This window comes from Manacus vitellinus, unplaced genomic scaffold (genome assembly GCF_001715985.3).
Source record: "Manacus vitellinus isolate BGI_N305 unplaced genomic scaffold, ASM171598v3 scaffold_24_pilon, whole genome shotgun sequence".
NCBI lineage: Eukaryota > Metazoa > Chordata > Aves > Passeriformes > Pipridae > Manacus > Manacus vitellinus.
Window position 1 is genome coordinate 8,746,493 of NW_021939798.1, and position 17,407 is coordinate 8,763,899.

General features: G+C 38.9%; 1 protein-coding gene across 1 annotated transcript; it reads left to right on the plus strand.

The window, feature by feature from the left end:
- Positions 1–631: 631 nt before the first annotated feature.
- On the plus strand, positions 632–17,407 carry SUZ12 (SUZ12 polycomb repressive complex 2 subunit). Its single transcript, XM_008926350.2, has 15 exons — positions 632–730; positions 827–891; positions 5,632–5,700; positions 6,631–6,680; positions 7,963–8,048; positions 9,115–9,346; positions 10,074–10,176; positions 10,988–11,093; positions 11,807–11,984; positions 12,281–12,372; positions 12,802–12,945; positions 13,569–13,726; positions 14,097–14,295; positions 14,795–14,874; positions 15,162–17,407. Exons 1-15 carry the CDS (start codon positions 653–655, stop codon positions 15,505–15,507), a joined length of 1,986 nt encoding a protein of 661 aa, XP_008924598.1. The 5' UTR covers positions 632–652; the 3' UTR covers positions 15,508–17,407.

A 17,407-nucleotide genomic window follows, 5' to 3' on the forward strand; every position in this document is an offset into this window, starting at 1 on the left:
ATCGGTTGCAACTAATCTGAGGGTCCTCTTGCCTGTAGGCAAGTCTTGATCCTTTGAGCTTTGGTTCTTACACCTCTTTGAGGTGCTGCTGTGCTTTCATGTCGATGTTGGGTACAGCTCTATTATCCTCCCTCTGTTTGCACTTCGAGTTGCTTTACCAGAATCAACATGAATTTCCCGGCTTAGAATGATCCCTACTGGATCACAGGCAACTGTCAGTCCCTGTTCTTGTCTCAGTACCTGCTGCAAGTGACCTTGGGACTTCCCAGAAGGATAAAACAGAGACCACATTGTCCGACCGTGTCAATTTATTGTGCTGTTTTGGTGTGGGATCAGATGTGTTCATTAACCTCATGAAGGAAACTTACCTATTTGACAATAGGCTGTGACATGCAGAGGTATTTTTCCTGCCTTCTCATGATATAAAGCCTGTAAGAAACATGTTTGTGGGAGCAGGAACAGTCAGGGTTGAGTTGTGACCCTGATTTATGGCAGCTTAAAGGAGAAGTGCTTGGTGTTGTAGAGCAGGTGAAGTAACCTTTGACGTGTTAACTTGTAGTTACTTGGACTCTGGGATGCCTTTTTGTGGTAATTGTTTCCAAATAATCACCATGCTAAGTTAGATACTTTTTATCATTACAAGGATATTTTTATGTTGGATAACACCTGTTCCTCTTTCTTAGAACCAACACAGATATACAGATTTCTCCGTACCCGGAATCTCATAGCAGTGAGTAATCGGTTTTATCACTCCTTTACTTTGGGCTTGTAGGAAATTTCAATTAAAGCCTAACCTTTTTCTTTTTCTTTTCTTTTCCCCCTGCAGCCAATATTTTTGCACAGAACTCTCACTTACATGTCCCACAGAAACTCCCGAACAAATATCAAAAGGTAAAACTGTTTTTGAAAAGTAATCCTAAAATGTTCACCGAGTAGCAGAGGTCCAAAAAATAGCAGTGTGTGACCTGCTCTTTTCACGTGGTGTGCAAAACTTTTCCCTTTGAAGAGCTTAAGAAATGCTACATCAGTGTACAGTTGATTTCTGAGACCTAAGAGATTTTCTGCCATGTGAAGGGGGTGTGTAGCTTTATGCTTGTGACTTGTGTTGATACTGGGAGTACTCAGATGTGGAGAGCTATCTGCAGAATCCTGACTAATTCTCCCATATTTGTTTTCTGGTTTGGGGGAGAACTTTAGAAACCAAACAAAGCTGTATAACATCTGAGCTCTTGTAATCAGTGGTGCTTAGTCATAATCGTGTGAAACATTTTCTTTTAAACTGTACCCTGACCACTTGTTTTAAAAGAACAAATCCCAAATACAAAACTATTTGCTTTCTTAATTAGCCCTGAAAGAATGCAGTAATTATTTCTGTTCTTATTTTAAAAGCTGACAAAATAAAGAGGTCTCTTTATAGCATTTCACAAAAACTCCAGCGAACACTCTGAGAAGGTTTGAGCTTTGAGCTGGACACACCTGAGAGATGGGCTTTGGTTTTGCTATTGCAGAACAGTCACTCCTGTCACGTGGGGGGTTACAGCTGCCTGCCAGTGGACTTGGAAACATGGAAACACTGCAGAGGGACAAGTGCAGTGGACATTATTTATTAGCAGAGTCTCTGTTACTTCCCCTTCACTGAAAATCCTTTGTTACACTTGGGAGTTTTTGGGTAACCTGAACACTTCCTTTGAAATATTTTAGCACTAAAGTTCTTAGCGCTTGGAAACAGTTGCTGTGGGACTGAAATAACAAATATGCAACAGAATGTGATTACTGTGCAGACAATTCTAATTTAAACTTGGTATTTCTATCCAAGGAAGGTAATACTTGTGTGATCTGTTGATCAATAGAACTTGCATATTTTTATTAAATAAAGAAGCTATATATGGCATTCTTGGATTTCTTGGATATTGTTTCATGTTCTTGCCGTGAGTTTTAATGCTACAATATAACTTTTTCTTAAAACTGAATCCATAACCTACAACTTCAGGTGCTTAGGACAGGTAATGATCAGATTTATTTATTTTTTATTTATTTATTAAAATTTGAAGTTACTGTTTACTTTTTCTTACAAAAGTTACCTAAATGAGTTTTTTGCTTATTTTAAAGTAAGTCAGAGTCAAATTTTAAGAAATTATTTTCAGGTTGTGTTGGGGTTTTGTTGTTTGGTTTTTTAACTAGAATTGTGCAACAGGAGGTTCTTGCTTATAACTTAAATTAACTTATAGTTGACTGAAATGTGTATGTTTTTACCTGAAACTGTTCTATTGGGTGTTTTTACTTGCTGGGAAACAAGAAATAGTTCTTTGCTTATATTGTGTTATCCACTGTTCCAAATTCTAGTGCAGATTGAGCTGCCCAAGCAATGCTTAGTTTCTCTTTGAAAAGTGCTGATTTTTACTAGATCCTGTAACACTTTGGTTTAGAACTGATTTTAGTTGGGTGGTGTTCTGGTAACAAACACATCAATAGCTGTTTCACTCAATAGTTCTGCTGATTTACTGAAATCATCCTGCCTATTAGGTCTAGGAAGATTAAGTAAAACATTTCAGTGGGTTTTCTTTATAAAACCACAGTAATGCAACAGAAGTGAACTAGCAGAGTTCAGGGGGGAAAACCAGAAAATAATTGGGAAGTGTGTTCTTCTCCCTTGGGTTCCCCCTCTGACCTTTCCATGCTCAGTCCCTGCTCCTTCTCCTTCAGCCCAGTTCAAACCACAGCAGCTGTAGCTGAAAGGTGGGTTGGACTCTTCTGCTCTGGTGGCACAAGAGTCTCCACTGAACTTCCCCAGGGGGGATCAGCAGGGTCCTTGTTTGCTGATCTGTGCTGGTAAACACTTCAGATACCTGCAAGGCCTTAATCACTGTTCTTCAGTCAGCAGAAGTAGTTAAGGTACATGATCTTGTTGATTTAGTGAAAAAGGGGCTTTAAAAGAGGAAAAATATCTGAGCTAAAGTAGAAGAAAGATCATCCTGAGGCTTCTGTTGAGAAAAATCTGTGGTCCTGGCTTCAGTACACAGGAGTGTTAGTGGAGTTCTGTTTGTGAAGAAGTCTCTTGGAACTGCATGATTGTTACCTGCTTGTGTGGACTATACATGTATGTTTATTTATTTATTCCCCTAGAATTTTATTCCTCCTGAATTTTGCAGTTTTTAAGTTGCTGTTAATTGTTTTGGTTACCATTTCAGTAAACAGTATCATAAGTAAAATACAGAGAACTAATATCCAAACTTTATAAAACAATAGTAATTATAGCTCCATATTTTTTACCTCCTGCTGCCTGGTAGTCTGAGAAAAATGCCAGGCAAATATAACACTTAGGGAAGTAAAACTGCATTTTTACCATGAAATTATCTCTTGGTATTGGTCCATATGTTTAATACTGAGAAAGTTTTTATAAAGACTAGAATGCTTAGAGTATAGAAGAATGGTGATAGGGGATAGTTAATGTGTCAACTCGAGATAAAAAGGGATTGAAATTGCTGGCTATTATTAGAGAGGTGATGGGCTTTGGTCAGGGGGTACTTGATGGAAGTTGAAAATGGGCTTTTTGCCCGAGTCTGTCTTTAGGTGTTATTGTATTATCAGACCAAATGATGGTGTTGGAAAGAAGTTACTAAATCAAATTGCTTCCCATACAGTATTTGGATAAAGGAATAATTCTTTTATTTATTATCAGAGTACTGGCATGCTCTGATGGGACTTCTAATGCTTTGCTAATTATTACTTTTCTTGACTGGAATAGGAGTGGGTGGAGAAAGGAATGCACAAGATGCATGTACTTGTTACACCAGGAAACACTGTCCTGAAAATCCCAGGTGTTAGGGATGGGTGTTACAATCACTTAATTTTGTCTGTTTTGCATGGGAATGTGGTAACAGAAATAGTAATCCAGTTTAGAGGAATTTCTACTCTTACAAGTTAACTTCAAAGGCAACAATTTTGATGTAATGAGTTTCTTGTTTGCTATTTTTAGTTTCTCTGAAAGATTGTGTTTTTTTGGAGGACTCTGTTGTTTTGACTAATCTGAGCCTGGATTTAGCAAAGGTCGCACCACTGGGGTTTTTTTGGATCAGTAATGCTCACATATTAAATGCCAGTTGTGTCAGATATTAGTATGTTTTATGAAAGATTATTACCTTTTCCCCATCCCTGAATCATGTTTGTCTCTTAGCTGGTTTCTGGCTCATATTCCAATCATGACATAACTTTGCTCTGAAGCTGTTTTAAGCAGTTCTTCAGTCTGAAGGAAGCCCTCTGAAGATCAGTGCCCTGCTTCTGTTCTGGCTGATTTTCATGAGCTGGAGCAAAGTGCACACAGAGGCTTTTTGACCTTAGAATCTGAAATTTTTAACAACCTGCTCTGTTCTTAACATCCCTTGCTTTAAAGCTGAGCACTGCAACGTTCATTGCAATAATCCCACATTTTAGTGTAGGTGAGTCAGTTCTCGAGTCTGTCATATGTGTGAGTCTTGTGCTGAGCAGAGCTTTGAATCAGTGATTGTTTGCTCTACAATAATAATTTCTTTGCAGCCCTGTGCTTGTGCAGGGTTTGTCGTCCAGTGTCACTGTTGAGTCACCCCGTGATTTGTAGCTCAGTCACTCCCGAGCGTTCCGCGCTGACTGTGGGCACTGTGTGACATCAGGGGTCAGCCAGGCAGGGTATTTCTGGAGACAAATGCTTCCCACTCCCCAGAGCTCCTCCTTGTTCTTCCCTCCACAAGTAATCCAGTGTTTGGCCCCAACTGATGTTCTTATTCCATTTTGCTAAGGTATAAGGTGCCCTCACACTTGAGTTGTCACTTCTCTCTAGGCCAGTTTTGTGGACACCTCTGTCCAAGCTTTAACTTTCCTTTAAAGAAAAATGGAAAGACTGTTCTGTAGAGTGTTGAATAACTTCTGTTCATGAGTGAGCTTCATTTAGCAATGACCATTAAATTATATGTATGGCAGGACAGGCTGAACATATGAGCATGAACAGCCTGATGTCAGAATTCCAGAGAGGAATGATTTGAAGGGATTATTATCTGTGACACTGTTGTCGTTGTCCCACATTTCCTGTGAGTGCTCTAAAAGTAGCCTCAGAATTCATTGCTCTTTTCCATGTAATAGAAATGTGTGGAGAAATAAGGGTTTGGTTTTTTATTTAGGTTTTTAACTCTTATGTCCTATAAGCTTTTAAGTGTTTTTCATTATTGTGATCATGACTAAAATATAAATGGCTGAAGAGCTGACACATCCATTCCTAGTAGGTGCAAGTGTCACTAAAGCAGGAACTTTCTTTGACAAAGCTGAAATGAAAATGAAACGTGAAATGAACCCTGCATGTTCATTGCAGGGTTTCAATATGGTGCTGTTAAATGAAACTTCTTATGAGCAGTGGGATTATTGCTGAAAGGTCTGGTTTTAATTCCTTGCATTCTTTTGCTGCTGCTTGAGAAGCAGTTGTGTCCCTACAACATGGGTGTGATATAAGATATAAAGAGTGCTTTCTGAAGAGAAGGCTAAAATTATGTATATAGACAGTTTTAGATGAAAAACAAGTCAAGGTTCAGGCTGCATAAATTTTGTTGTTGTATGTTAGGGGTATAGTGGCTGTGTAAAACCATTCTTTCTGCTCTTTCTTCACAGGAAAACATTCAAAGTAGATGACATGTTATCAAAAGTAGAGAAAATGAAGGGAGAACAAGAATCTCACAGGTACAGTCCTGCCTTATATTTGTGGGGGGGGGTACAAATGAGCACATGTGTGTGCTAAATCAAAAATATTTTTGATTAATAAGGTGAAAGTGAGAGTCATTGTTAGAAGCAAAGTACTTACAGCTTGAAGTGTTGCTTCCAGGATCCTAAAATGTGTGTATGTATCCTGGTCACTTAACTTGGAGAAAAGCAGTGTCGGGATAAACTTTCTGCATTTGTTGTGGCATCTCTTAAAATGTTTATAGAAACCTCAAATAGGTATTTACCTTAATTTATCTTATTTACCTTAACTTTGCTTCCAACACTGCCAGTTGTGTCAGTAACTAATCTGTGTGTGTTGGAATTAAAGGTAAGAAAGGAGGCAGATTTGGGAAAATACCATGAAGTTTTACTCTTTGGGGTTTATGTTGTTGTATTATTATTTTAATCACATATATTATGGATGATAAGGACTTGATGTGACTGGCAGTGTTTCCTTCTAAGGCTATATGTTCCCCCTGTAAAGAATCTCATTACCAAACTTAAAATACTTGGTTTAAAAAAAAAAAATCTACACCAAGTCCATGGTTCAGGGGGAAGTTCTGGAAAATTTCCACCAAAACTGATCTCTGTTGCTGATGAATGTCTGGCAAATGGGTTTGCCTGCCTGAGAAGGCAAGATCTGTCTCCAGGCAATGTCCTTCTGCTGTGGTGTTTAAACTTTTCTTTTTAATGTATCAAGTCATGGGGTGCACAGAGAGAATCTGAAAAGAGAGACTGGTACCACTCTGCACCAGCTGCAGCTGCTGTGCCCAGGCAGTTCCAAGTTAGAAGGATGGACTGACTCCTGCTGTGCAGGCCTGTCCTGACCATCAGAGCATGGAGTGAAGTGGCTGCTGGGAGAAGAAAACATTTGTTCTTCTAACATTTCCTTTTTTTTTTTCTGTTTAGCTTGTCTGCTCATTTGCAACTTACATTTACCGGGTTCTTCCATAAAAATGGTATGTTTGCCACTTCTTTCATTACACTGTTAATTTGTGTAACACCTCTGAAGTCAGCAGAGATCTGTGAGGGAAATATTTGGGTGTTTTTAATCTCTGCTGTTTGGATGCTGATTTTAACTTATTTAAGCTCAGCCTGTCCCATTAGTTACAAATCAGTAGTGCTGTAAAAATGTTGTGGTGTAATTGTGATGTTAAGCAGCCTCGAGTGTTAGTCAAAACAGTGATTTTGAGAAATACTTCAAATCATCATCAGTTCAAACCAAAATAGACCTCGAGGAGTTCCTGAAGAAAGTGATTTTCTGGGAGTGTGTCTTTGGTGTTTGAAGTAGCTTTAAAAAAACCCCACAGCCTTCCAATAATTTGAAGATTCAGTGGTTTCTGATTTCAAACAGAAGCGTAAGAATAAATTTTATCACGTTGAGTCTAGAAATGAGGCAAAGGCTGTGTCAGCCATTAGACAAGCCATGGAAATCATATTTTAGTGACTTTCAGTTTTTCCATGGTGTCTTTTGAGCACATAAGGATTTATCTCTCGAAATTGGAGTATTGGTCTACACAGAGTTCCTCTGAGGAAAGCACAAGTGATGTGCTCTGGGCTGGATAGCCTTGGATAAATTCACTGCCTTTTTACTCTCCTGAAAAAAAAAATGAGCTGTTTGTCCATTAAAATAAAATGTTATTTTTAACTTTTGGTTTGGCATTGCTGATCACACTGCTGGCAGCAGCTGCTTTGGAGATTCCAGGCTCTAGGAGATTTATCTGAAGCCAAGTCTTATTTTCCAAGACTTTTTTCAGGTTCTTTCCAGAGTCCTTTAGCATATTGTGCATATATTTAAACTTGCATAATGTTTAAGTTGTCTTTTTTCAATTTTGTTTTGTTTTCTTATCTGATAGCTTCTGGATCTTAAGTTTTGATGCAAACCCAATTCTAGGTGTGCAAGGTGTAAAGAAAAAAAATGGAGAAAATAACTTGACTCTTGTAATTAGTGTGTTCTGACTGTCCTTAAATCTACCCATAACCTTTTCCTCTGTCATAACAAGGTAGTGAACTTGTCCTTTTAAACATTAGAGATCAATTATGGTTTTTAATCTCTAGGATGTGAAGAGGTAGGAGATGTTAGGTGGGAATTTGCAGTAGGTTTGGGGAGAATTGAAACTTAGAATTTGGCTGGTGGTCTTTGTGTCTGGAGGTGCTTGTGGTTAAAAAGTAATCACAGATGGATTTATGGCACTGAATGGACCTTCACTTGTTCAGAACTTAAGATGTTTTTCTGTTCAGATAAGCCATCACAAAACTCAGAGAATGAACAAAATTCTGTGACCCTGGAAGTTCTGCTGGTGAAAGTTTGCCACAAGAAACGAAAGGTAAAAATCATTTGACAAACTATTAATATGTGTTAAAGCAAAATGTTTACCTGCTTCTGGACTATCTGATTAACATCACCATACAGTGATGCCTCTGTTGAAATTAGTCTTTAAATTCAATAACTGATCTATTCAAGTTGTTTTCTGTTGGATTTTTGCCTTTTCTGTACCTGTGCTTTTTACTCTGATCACTTTGATTATTGCAGATTTTATCTGCTGTGAGTCATAAACAATTTTCTATTTTGTTTTTAAAGCATCTTTGAATTTGCTTGCAGTTTTATCTGTGTTTGTTTCACACCAGTTGGCAAATCATCTTCACAGCTCTGGGAATATGGGAGGCTCAGTAATGAATGCTGTGATTTTTAACCAGAAAGGAAAGATTTGCAGACAGAACTATGTGTATTTTCCCCAAGACTCTTAAGCTGTTTTGACATGTTTTTAAGAGTTAATATTGTTTCTAGCCAATTTTGTTAATTGCTACAGTGTGGATAAATATGGTGAAATCAGGAGGTGCTGATGGTTTTCCCAAATGTTTTGCTGCAAGTTTCATATTTAGGCCATCTTGCCTTGTTTTCCCAATACTACACAATGTTCAGTGATCTGTTTGGGAGGTACTGAATATAATAAATCCTAGGTAAGTGGTTCTTTATCTCACAGATAGCACAAAGTGCACTTTGTAATATTGCAAGGAGTAGACAGGAAGCCCTTGAAATGTATATATATAACCAAAACATTTAATTTCTTTAAGTAAACAGAATTAAATTAGTATTAATGGCTGTTCTACAATCTTTCTAAGTGCCTCATGTTAGTGTTAATTTAATCACTTAGAGAAAGATGGCTGCTGCCAGAAGGGCTTGTAGAATGCCAGTTTTATTTACACTTAACCAATATCTGGTTTTGCATTTACAACCTGGGATCATGCCAGATTTTTTTGATTTGTATCTGTTACAAGGCTTATTTTCAAAAAGTTGGCAGAACAAGTACAATTCACAAATGATACAAATTTTAACACTTGATGTCTTTACAGTCCAAAGACCCAATTGCTCTGTTTCTTGTTTTGCTGCAGGATGTCAGTTGTCCCATAAGACAGGTTCCTACAGGTAAAAAGCAGGTGCCTTTAAACCCAGACCTCAGCCAAATCAAACCAGGCAACTTCCCCTCCCTGGCAGTTTCCAGCAATGAGTTTGAGCCAAGCAACAGCCACATGGTGAAGTCCTACTCGCTGTTATTCCGAGTCACTCGCCCGGGCAGGAGAGAGTTCAACGGGCTCCTCAACGGGGAGACGAACGAGAACATCGGTAACTTCAGCCTTCGAATCTGCCTTTGAGGGTCTGTCTGCAGCACATGTCTGCAGTGTAGGGCACACTGACAAGGGCCAGCAGTAGCTCAGTGACTGATTGGGCTTGCCTTTGTTTGCAGTCTCTTTTGGGATGGGGTTGGAATTCAGCTGGGAACTGGAAACTGTGCTTCTATTTTTGCGTAGATTTAACACCACTTGTTCTAATGTGATGGTGAAGGTGAATGTTGCAAGAGGGCCCTGTGGTCACTGGGAGGATCATTAATCCTCCACCAACCCTGGTCACTGCTAAACCAGCTGTAGCTTCTATCAGTGTCTCTCAGCAAAAAAAAAGCCAGTAGATAAAATATCTAAGTAACAAATTTTTAAAAGCTGTTTTCTTAATCTTATTAAGACATGTTACATCACAAATGTTACAGCCTTGGAGAGAGTGCATGTAGAATGAAAAACTTTATTTCTCACTATTTTATAGCCACAAGAGGAGGAAGATGAAATCCCAAATTCTTTATGCTGACAGAATAATGTGATGAAACTATAAATACATGAGAACATACCTAAAATATGATTACTTTTAAGCTAAGTGCACTTTCCATTGCATTGTCCTTTTCTGTTGTATGACACACCTGACCCAATGAACAGCCAGTTATAGTTTGCAGTTGCATAGAGACTGTTTGATCTTTTAAATCTGGGCTTATACAATGGTTGAATCCCATATTTCTTGTGTGCAGATGTCAATGAGGAGCTCCCAGCCCGAAGAAAAAGGAACTCTTCAAACCGTGAAGATGGGGAAAAGACATTTGTAGCACAAATGACTGTGTTTGATAAAAACAGGTAATGTTATTCAAAATAAATATTGTTTCTGTTAATCATTGGAAATTTGTTTAATAATAAACTTAACATGTTTTTTAATTACAGTAGTCTTTGGCTGCATTTTAGTTGATATTTACAATAAGAGCTTAGGCTTGTTGTGGTTTAAAAAAAAAAATTACAGGTTTCATAATGCACATTTTACACTGAGACCTGTTCAGTGACTGTGTACAGTATATGAAAATAAGAGTTCTATCTATGGCAAATGCAGGTCCCAGGTAGAGATAGGTACATGGTTTCTTTGTCAATAAAAATAGAACTTCAAGAAAAAGCTGCTTAAAAGTGATTCGGAAAAATTGGGTATTTATTCAAATACGATTTTGGAAGGTGTATATTTTGAGAAGAGTTTGTTTTTTTAAGAAATTTTTTTCTTTAATCTGTGTATTCTTAGAAGTCTTGACAATGTTTTGTTCTTTTCTCTTACCAAATTCCACTGGAGAACTTTAATATGCTAAACATGATATGAACCATGAGGTGGTTTTGTGGTGATGAGACATAAGCAAGGACATTCTCAGCCATGCACTGTATAAATGGGAATGTCTGATCTGCAGCAGAACCAAATCATGCATGAAAACTTACTTTCTTTTTTTTTTTTATAATCTTTAACATTTTTCTTTATTGTGGGTGACGTTTGTCAAGATTCACACCTAGCTGTCAAATAAATTTGCCTGAAAATCTGCCTTTAGGTTCATGGAGACTCAGTTACTGTTAAACAGTACATTTGAACAGGCAAACAATAAAAATGAGCTGGTTTACACCTACTTTATCCTGACAGACGTTTGCAACTTCTGGATGGGGAATATGAAGTGGCCATGCAGGAAATGGAAGAGTGTCCCATTAGCAAGAAAAGAGCAACGTGGGAAACAATACTTGATGGGAAGGTATGGATTGTTTGAGTGGCTGAGAGAACTGTCTTCAAATGATCTGCATTAAGGTGGAGCTCAGCTGGAAGTGCAGTCAGTGGCTGTTCCTCTGAAAATGGATTGAGTTGAACAGGAAATAATTCTCTTTCAATGACTTGTGAACTTCTGTCTTATTAAAGCAAACAGTTTAAATGTTTGTTATGGTAACAAGGAGGACAAAGCAAAACAGAACAAACTGCAGAAGCAGAATATTTTAGGGGAAGAAAGAGGAACCCAGAGCTTTCATAGGTGTGATCTTACATACCTGAGGAGAATGCTGATAAAATTTAGTGATGCAAAGGAGGTGTATCAGTGTAGGAGACAGTGTTGAGCAGAGAGAAATAGTGGGCTGAGGTGAATCAAAACTCACTGATACAGTGAATGCAGGTGACTGTACACATGTGAAATGCTCCCATGTCCTGGGAGAGCATCAGTTGTGACTGAAGAGAAGAACATGAAGATTCCAGGTTGCAAAGTATTTGTGTTTCAACATGATTATTATAATTATGAAAAAAGCAGAGATGAACCAAATTATATAGTAAAAATATAGTTATAAGCTCTATTATCCTGTTAGCCTTTATGTGGATTTAAAAAAATAGATCTGCTTCCATTCTGTGAATATCTTCTCCTGATTGATTTTGTATGTGGAAAGACACTAATTCTGCTGTTTTGTTTTTGATTTCCACCCCCAGAGGTTGCCTCCATTTGAAACATTTTCTCAGGGACCTACACTTCAGTTTACTCTTCGTTGGACAGGAGACACAAATGACAAGTCTACAGCTCCTATAGCCAAGCCTCTTGCAACACGAAATTCTGAGAGCCTCCCTCAAGAAAACAAGCCCAACTCTGTTAAACCTACTCAGACTATAGGTAAGCAAACTTTGGGGTTGCTGCTGAATAATCATCTGCTTGGCCCCTGTGTGCTGAGGGGTTCCTGCCTCACTGGTGCAACTGCTTCAGGGAATTCTCAACAGGGAAAAGCAAAAATAAGCATCCAACACTTTCTGTGCAGTTGTGTTGCAACCTGTACCTGTTGAGTCCCCTCAAGTAGCACATTTCCTTCAGCAGCAGTGCCCTTCTCAGAACTTCCATACTCAGGGAAGAAACAATGTCTGGCTGTTCCTCTGCACCAGAGAAATCTGTATCTACATGTGCTTTTTTCTCAGCTGTGAAAGAATCCTTGCCCACAGACCTTCAAACGAGAAAAGAGAGAGATGTTTTAAATGAACCTCGACAGAAGTTGCGAATATTTTACCAGGTATTGAAAATAATTAGAGGGAAAAACTAGAATCTTAAGTATTGTGTGGAATTAAAATGTTCCTTTTCAAGCTGGGTGGAAATTCCCATTTACCTCTTTAGTGGATGCCTTAAGGGTCTCAAATTCATAGACTAAAAGCCATTCCACATACTACTTTTTACAGGAAGCATTTTAGCAAACTAACCTTCCTGGGGGCACGTCTGATGTTCTGAAAGACAAAGGGCATCTCTTGTTAGACATCTGGAGGGGACAGGTGGTCTTCCTGTGGGGAAAAAAATTCCTCAAATACCACTGTTTGAGTACACTGAGTGGGTGGAGTGTTCCCAAACGTTCCTCTTGCTGTGGAGGTCTCCTGAAACAATTCCCACTTGGTTTGGGAAGGGAATGGATGAAACTAATCCTGCCCTGCCTGTTCCTTTGTTCCCTCAGTTCCTGTATAACAACAACACGAGGCAGCAGACTGAGGCCAGAGACGACTTGCACTGCCCCTGGTGCACCTTGAACTGTCGGAAGCTCTATAGTTTACTCAAACATCTGAAACTTTGCCACAGCAGATTTATCTTTAATTATGTTGTAAGTAATTTTGTAGTAGCTCAGCACTGGGAAGCACTGTACAGGCTGTCACAGATCCCCTGGGCAGGGATTCTGCTGCTAACCTGTGAAATGGTAGTGCTGTACCTGCAGGTTAGAAACCACTTCCTTTGGGTGTAACACGAATTAACGTGTGTTACAGAGGGAAAAAAGTGGGTTGATTTTCTTTTTCTTTTTTTTTTTTATTTATATATATAAAATAATTCTAATCACTAGAGGAAGAACTCTGACTGCAGCTGCTGCTTTTGCATCAGTGTGCTCTTTTCTGTGATGTAGAAAACAACGAAATCTGCATTTGGTTGGAAGTCCCTTGAAGCTTTGGGAAATTTAGAAATGTTCTCATTTCTAGGGTTCTCGTTAGCTGATATTTTCCTTCATTTTATAGTTAGTTCTGAGTGGTTTTATATAAAACAGTTAAATAGTACAGAGCAAGGGAGCTTTAGTATAATTTGTTTCTGGAGGTTAAAAATCATTCGGGTGCTGTAAAAGGAAACTGGAGCTCTTTCAGGTTCTTGATAAGTGATATTTAGGGTGTTCCAAATTTAAAAGGTTACTTGATGTGCTGTCACTGCTGTCTGCTGAGAATATTTGCCCTTCTGTCCCAGTATCATCCCAAAGGTGCTCGGATAGACGTGTCCATCAACGAGTGCTACGACGGCTCCTACGCGGGGAACCCCCAGGACATCCATCGCCAGCCCGGCTTCGCCTTCAGCCGCAACGGGCCGGTCAAGAGAACCCCCATCACACACATCCTGGTTTGCAGGTGGGGCTGGGAAACAAGGCCTGTTTATGCACTGTGGCCTAGAGAGCAGATTTGTGATACCTGGAGAGCTGTAAATGTGTAGGTGCAAATAAACAGTGCAGTTTGTCACTATTGTGACTAAAAAATGTGACTGGGACGTGGTATGATTTTCCTACATCTTTTCAGTTGAGATGTCTAATCATAATGATGTAGCTCTTCTTAACTGCCTTATCCTAAATCTTTTCTTCCCCAAAAGGAGAAGTTGGTTTTTTAATGGGGTTTATTTCACTGCTGGAAATTTCCCCCCCCAACATTTTTGCAGGCTAGAGCTTAAAATAATTTGTATGAACCAATTGCTCAGTGTTTGCATCTCTTCCTTCCCTCCTGCCAGGCCAAAGCGTACGAAAGCAAGTATGTCAGAATTCCTGGAGTCTGAGGATGGGGAGGTGGAGCAGCAGAGGACCTACAGCAGCGGGCACAACCGGCTGTACTTCCACAGTGACACGTGTCTGCCCCTCCGCCCCCAGGAGATGGAAGTGGACAGTGAGGATGAAAAGGACCCGGAGTGGCTACGGGAGAAAACCATCACTGTAATTATCCCATTTACACAGAATTGTTGTTCTAAGTGGGTTGTGGTTTTTGAAAGATGAGCTGCAGTTGTTTCAGGGGACAGTCAGGCATATGTTTTGAAAATGAAGCATTTTAGGAGCAGAATATTTTGCTGAGCCAACTGTAGAGGGAAATTCATGAAATCAAAGGTGGGTTTTTTTTTTCAAGCATGCCTTCAGTTGTAAAGCCAGTTCAGTCCCCATGTGTTCAAACAAGTTTTCATTGGGGCTGGTTTTCTCCTTCAGAGAGGAGAAGCTGGAATCAGGAGTACCCAGTGCAGGGTGTATGTGATAAGGATATAATTTATCATCCCAAATCTCTACATGAGATTACATTTTTCTAACTTTTTTAACTGCAGAGCCTGAGTTTTCTATATATATTTCTGTGCATAAGTTGAATTTTGGGTATGCTCTCACTGCAGTTCTGATGGGTGTGTTTGTTTCTTCTCCTGTCCTTCCTCCCAATCCTTTCTCCCTCCAGCAAATCGAAGAATTTTCTGACGTTAACGAAGGAGAGAAAGAAGTGATGAAATTATGGAATCTTCATGTTATGAAGCACGGGTATGTTACTGTGCTTAGCTTTGATGCAAATAAATTACAGATGTGGTTGATCACTTTGCACTGCAGTTCACCAAATACTTAAAATGCAGTTAGCCCAGGTGTTTAGGAAAGGATCGTTAAAGGATAATTTGGTAACAAGCTTTTGAGAGTTTAAGCTTTTAAAGTTTTTGTGCCTTGAGCTTTGAAGAGAAAAAACCACTGGAGATGTTGTGTAATAAATCACATAGAGTATCTTCTTGTCTTTGAAAATGTCCTACCTGCATAGTGACAGCTTTTTCATTTGCCAGGTTTATTGCTGACAATCAAATGAATCATGCCTGTATGCTGTTTGTGGAAAACTATGGACAGAAAATCATCAAGAAGAACTTGTGTCGAAACTTTATGCTCCACCTGGTCAGCATGCATGACTTTAACCTCATCAGCATCATGTCCATAGACAAAGCTGTGGCCAGGCTCCGAGAGATGCAGCAGAAGCTGGAGAAGGGAGAATCGGCCTCCCCGACGGACGAGGAATCTTCCGAGGAACAGAGTGGGACAACAAACGGATACAGTGAAAATACCGCGCGCGAGAGGATCTCAGAAGTGGAAAGCATCTCAGGTGTCACGAAACAGAGCAAGAAACAGAAGCTCTGAAGTCAAAAAAAATCTGTCATTCAACGGACAAAGCATTGAAGTGACATTCTAAGGGTGCATGAGCTCCAGAAAGAATTACACACAGAAGTACAGAGATTCCAAACAGGCACTGCTGGATGGAAATAAATGATTTCAACAAGGATATTGTTTAAACAGGGTTTTTATTCAGTTACTTATGCAAGTACTACATGTATATTGGTTTTGGTGATGTAATGACAATATTCTAAGAGTTTGAGCATGAAGAGCAATATGAAAATCTTTTTGTAATTTTAGTAATTAGTGTCTTAAGAACTTTATGGAATTTACATAATTTAAGTATATGTAAAACCGTTTTTATATTAAGATTTTTGCATCTGTATCTGGCTGTTTTTCCTACCATGAAGTTGTGAAACATTAGGGAAAGGGGATTGGGATACAGTTTCTGCTTTTCTGATTTAGAAATTCTCCAGTTAGCTTTTTGTGAAAATAACGTCTTACTATTTACAGTTTAACCTTGATCCTTGTATTTGAAATCATTTATCAATCGACCATAAATTACCAATTAATTTTTTTTTGTTTTTTTACACTAAAAATTCTCCAAGTCGGCGAACTTAGCACTTCCTTTGTCTTGTGCCTGTTTGGAAAGATCTTGGCTTTTCACGTTGCAGACACAGTGAAGTCCCCCCTTGGCTTTTTTGAGGTTCCCAGCAGTTTGGGTTTGGTGGATAATTCCGATGTATCGATCGCCCAGTGTACCATTTTGAAACTTGAACATTAGCTCCTTTCTAGTTTTTAATGCCACATTTACACAGCTACAGCGAGGATCTGATGGAACCCCTCTTGCCTGGGGGTTGCACATCCTGGTGTGCCATGCTAAGGCCGGAGGCTCCTGTCCCTCTGCAGGCATTCCGTCGCCAACTTCCCGGGAAGTTCTTGCCTGAGGACAGACTGCAAGGCCGGGCCGTGGGTTTAGCTTTGGCTTTCGAGATGCCACTCTTGAGGGAAAAATGCACTGTAAAATTGGACCAGAAAATGTGTTGCACTTCTTATGTAAGTACTCTGTGATGTATTGTATTCAATACAGATACTAAGATGCTGACTAGACTATATTTGAGCAGTTTTGCACTGCTGTTAACACATTTTATGCATACGTTTACAGATTTTTTCCAATGGAAAGTGGTTTCACTACTGGTACAGTATCAGCACCGAAGGGTTTATTCCAGCAAGCACTGTGGTTGAGTGACATCACCTCAATTTTTTATTATCCTTAAAATATTTCATTTTTCATATTCTTTATTTATAAAGGAAACAATGCTGCTGTAAATACAGGTTTGTTTGGTTTTTTGGTTTTTTTTTCGTTTTTTTATTTCATTCCATCACCATGAGATGCAGTTCCCTATTTGTTGAAGGGGTATATAAGCTTTCTAATGGTGTCTTCAGAAATTTATAAAATGTAAATACTGATTTTGATGGTCCTTAAGATGTGTTTAACTGTGAGACTATTTAACTAATGGTGTGGATGTGATTTGTCATCCAGTATTAAGTTCTTAGTCACTGATTTTGTGTACAAAATAGGAAAGAGGGAAACTGCAGCTTTCATTACAAACTTCTTGAATTTGCCAGCTCTCTTGAGTTTTAGCAAACTCTAACTACGCCTCTGGATAGTACATCATGCATTTCTCTCTGGCTTTAATTTGCTAAAGCTGTGCACATATGTAAAAAAATAGATTATTTTAGGGGAGATGTAGTTCTAGAATTATTGCTTATGTCATTTCTTAAGCAGTTATGCTCTTAATGCTTAAAAGAAGGCTAGCATTGTTTGCACAAAAAGTTGGTGATCCCCCCAAAAATAGTAATGAAATTACTTCTGTTCAGTAAACTTTGTATGTCATGTCAATTTATAATAAAAGCTGAAAAAATC

Excerpts from the sequence above, each read along its gene's own strand:
- SUZ12 (XM_008926350.2), top strand. The coding sequence starts at position 653 with ATGTTGGATAACACCTGTTCCTCTTTCTTAGAACCAACACAGATATAC. Across the intron at positions 6,681-7,962 it reads CGGGTTCTTCCATAAAAATG|ATAAGCCATCACAAAACTCA; the intron begins GTATGTTTGCCA and ends TTTTCTGTTCAG. Across the intron at positions 9,347-10,073 it reads GGAGACGAACGAGAACATCG|ATGTCAATGAGGAGCTCCCA; the intron begins GTAACTTCAGCC and ends TCTTGTGTGCAG.